The sequence below is a fragment of the Penaeus monodon genome, chromosome 21 (genome assembly GCF_015228065.2).
Source record: "Penaeus monodon isolate SGIC_2016 chromosome 21, NSTDA_Pmon_1, whole genome shotgun sequence".
NCBI lineage: Eukaryota > Metazoa > Arthropoda > Malacostraca > Decapoda > Penaeidae > Penaeus > Penaeus monodon.
The window spans coordinates 8191825-8195340 of record NC_051406.1 but is presented as its reverse complement, the minus strand read 5'-3'; the positions used below and the strand labels follow the sequence as shown (position 1 = coordinate 8195340).

The window sequence follows — 3516 nt, the reverse complement described above, 5'->3', positions numbered from 1 at the left end:
GTACGTCAGCGAGCTAAATCTTGTGGATTTTTTTCAGATCGTCGCCAGTGGGCAGCAATAGGCGCTTTATCAGGAGTCTTGGTTGTAGTTGTAATCCTCTTCTTTGTACTCTGAATCCCAATTGTATAAAGGCTGCACATTACTTCATTTACTATGGGACTGATATTCTCAAAGGAACTGATTGCATACAACAATAGGTTAAAAAAATCCCTATAAAGCAGACATTCAATGCAGTAGAACCCCTAGTTATTTGCAGTGTTAAACAGTATAAGAGATCTTCAGTACTCATGGTCAGGAGCTTTGTGGTTCTGTTTATTTATTATTGCTATGTTCTAGAAAGCTTCAGAAAGGGCCATGTGTGTAAGTAGATGTGTAGAATCTGTGCCAATGAGAGATAGGCATAAAGTTTATATATGTTCTCAAAGAATTCTTTAGCATAACAGAGTATTATTTTTATGTGAATTTTCATCATACTTGATTTTCCCAAGGAATAAAACACTCAAGTTGACTCTAGAAATGATGTGTGAAGAAAGAGAAACAAAGATCAGTGGAAGAAGCACAGTGCCTCATCAGCTTAATAGGTGTTGATGATGGATATTTCTGTTTCTTAAGCCTGGTTCTCAACCGTAAGTAGTGTGTAATAAAAACACTGATTTTATTAGATTGCAGTGCAAAGAGAGGGACTACTGGACATGTTTTGAAACTGTCTAATTTGACACAGAGGTTAAGGGGTGGGTGCTTAAGGTTCTTACTATACAATGTTTAATGAAATATGGACAGTAAGTGCAATATAGCTCAAATATTGTTATATTTACTATTAGATAGTTTCCTATCCATATATGGAATATAATTATGCTAGCCAAATGGTGCATTTACCAGAATGCATAGTGGGATTTTTTCTGCAAAATTGATTAGCAAATTGTCTTCCTTAATACACTTCATTACTAACAAGTTTATACATCCACACTTATGAGCGCCTTAGCACTCTAATGTCCACAGAATTGGTCCGTCTTGATGCTACATTTGGTGCAGCTGTTACCACATCTAATTTCTTGAATGCTGACAGGAATGGAGGTAGTTCCATTTTTTACTTTTACGTCTAATAAGGAACAGACCAAGACTTCTTGCTCGCAGTTGTTAATGTAATATTGTAGATGTGGTTATTTAAATAAATGGTGCAAGGGAGGTGCTTTTAGAAGCCAATTTTTCTGTGATTGCAGTTTGAAATTAATTGCAGCTGCTATTGAACTGATAGTGGATATTTATTAGTGAGTTTGGTTATGCAGTTAGTCTCTCCTTTTAGTTTGTAAAATATGGAGATACACTGAAAATTGATTATGTAAATTGAAAAATGATTAGGCTGGTAGAATGATAAATTTTGAACTGATGATAGTAAAGTTATTTACACAAGTGATATATATTTAGCTGATGTGCATGTCTGTACTTCAAGAAATATTTTTAACTTGTCAAATTATACTGAAAGATATCACTAAATTTTATGATTTATGGTTTTAAAATTAACCTCACTTTCAATATTACTACAACAAAAAAAAAAAAAGTTGGAAAAGCCACTGAAAGAGTGCATGACATCTTGAAACAACAAGTCACATTTTTCAAAGGATGAATGTCTTTTTTTTCATCTGAATATACAAGAGACATTTGCATCTCTTTTAGGCTAACATTTGACAGAGAACCATGAAAATAGGTAACAGTGCTAAGGTATTAAAAATAGGACTGGGTAAAGTATGTGCAATATCAACAGCAAAATTGTTGTTGCTGTGTAATGTTTGTGGTCAGTGAAACAAGCAGCTTTAGGTGGGAATTTGTTTTTTCTTTTGTTTTGTTTTGCACTTTTTCACAAAATGTTAAATAATAAAAAGAATGTTATAACTAAGATCGTACAGATACCTGTGTCAGTTCTAGATGCTTTTTTCCATTTTCTAGGAAAAAAATTATTATGTATGAACAAAATACCCTATATAGCCATTATGATGGAATGTTTTTATTCTAGAATTTTACCTTGGTAGGAAGTGTTTTTAATTATTTGCTTCCAGAAACTTGCCATTTTGAAGAATGAAATAGAATTGCAGTCTTCTTTTGGGTCATTTATGATGATTCCAACCTCCCTTCAGTGAATTCCACCACCAATGAGAGTATCAACATTCCAATGTTTTTTTATTCTTTTCCGTTTTTAATGCATTACCTTGTGCAGCCGCAAATCTTTATCACCAGTCGTCTTTTAGTATAGGCCATGGCAGTGCTATATATGTATAATATACATCAGATTTAATGCTTTTATAACAGTCTGTCTTTATTTTCATCTCTTAAGGTACTTTTCTTTTTATCTTGGGCCTAGCTTCCAAGAGTATTTTATATCTTTGTTTAAGGATTATTGTATAGTTCCTTTATTAATACTATTGCTTACAATCAAAGGAAATGTCATTAAGTTATAAAGCTCATTTTATAATCAACTTAATGCTTCATGCACTGGAATGTAAAATTTATTTTTATTTGTATAGGTTGTATATAAACATATTTGTAATTCATGCTGCCTGTATGGATATTACCAATCTAAAAAATGAATAATTTTTCACAAATCCTGTATTAGTCTGTACAAAAGCCATTTTTAGACACAATTTAATTTCATGGAATGGTAGCAGGGGGAAGTTTAATATGACTCATGTATTATATAGTCCAGTTTAAAATTTTGGTGCATAAAACACCATTTTCATTCAGATACTTCAATAACATTGTTATATTTATTATTTAGTCAGTATCATGTATGGATTCATCCCATTCATTGTAAATGAAAATAATTGACTTGAGAGTTCCAGTTATTCTTCAGAGCTCTGCACATGCTGCCTAGTGCTTGCATAAAATATCCTGAAGCCCACCTTCATATAGCTCTTCATTGATAATGGGACTAGTATCATTTTAATGAGAAATCTGGTAAATTTTTTGACCTGTATCAAATATAACTGATCTTGGATCATTATTGTATATTGTATACAATGAATAAAATACATGCAAATATTTTTTGTTGTGTTTTATTATTTGTCTTTATTCTAAAATGTATCCTTGTTTGTCCCATGCAAATAAATTTTACTTAGCTTGCAATAAATAACCCTTCAGTGACGATGCCCAGTTCTCATTGACCAGTAGTAAATATTTTTAACACCAACACTTTTCATTATGTACCCTGTAGATTTATTAACAAGTTCTTAAATATCAGGAATCTATTAAATTGAATTTCCATGGCTTCAACAACACAAGTAAAAATTGGAGAGTTTATAGAGAAGGCCTTACAGTCTGAAATCATGATCTGTGTATTTTTTATGATGGGTAAGATGGAAGAATACGGTACTGAATTTTTATAGAAATCTAAATACCTTCCCTAAGTAGTACCGTATCTACTAACCAGGTAACACACACACAAAAAAAGTTGCGAAATAGTAGTTTAGTGTTAGAATCCATACTAACACAGGAACTACTTATGTACTAACACTGGAGTGAAGA

At 32.0% G+C, this 3516-nt stretch overlaps 1 protein-coding gene across 1 annotated transcript in view; it reads left to right on the top strand.

Annotated features, from left to right (window-relative positions):
- LOC119586168 (syntaxin-6-like) overlaps positions 1-3036 on the top strand; it is a gene marked incomplete in the record, with an annotated part of 66436 nt that extends 63400 nt beyond the window's left edge. Inside the window, 1 exon segment of the mRNA XM_037934866.1 lies at positions 38-3036. Within this exon segment, the coding sequence (XP_037790794.1) occupies positions 38-114 (77 nt within the window).
- Positions 3037-3516: the final 480 nt, after the last annotated feature.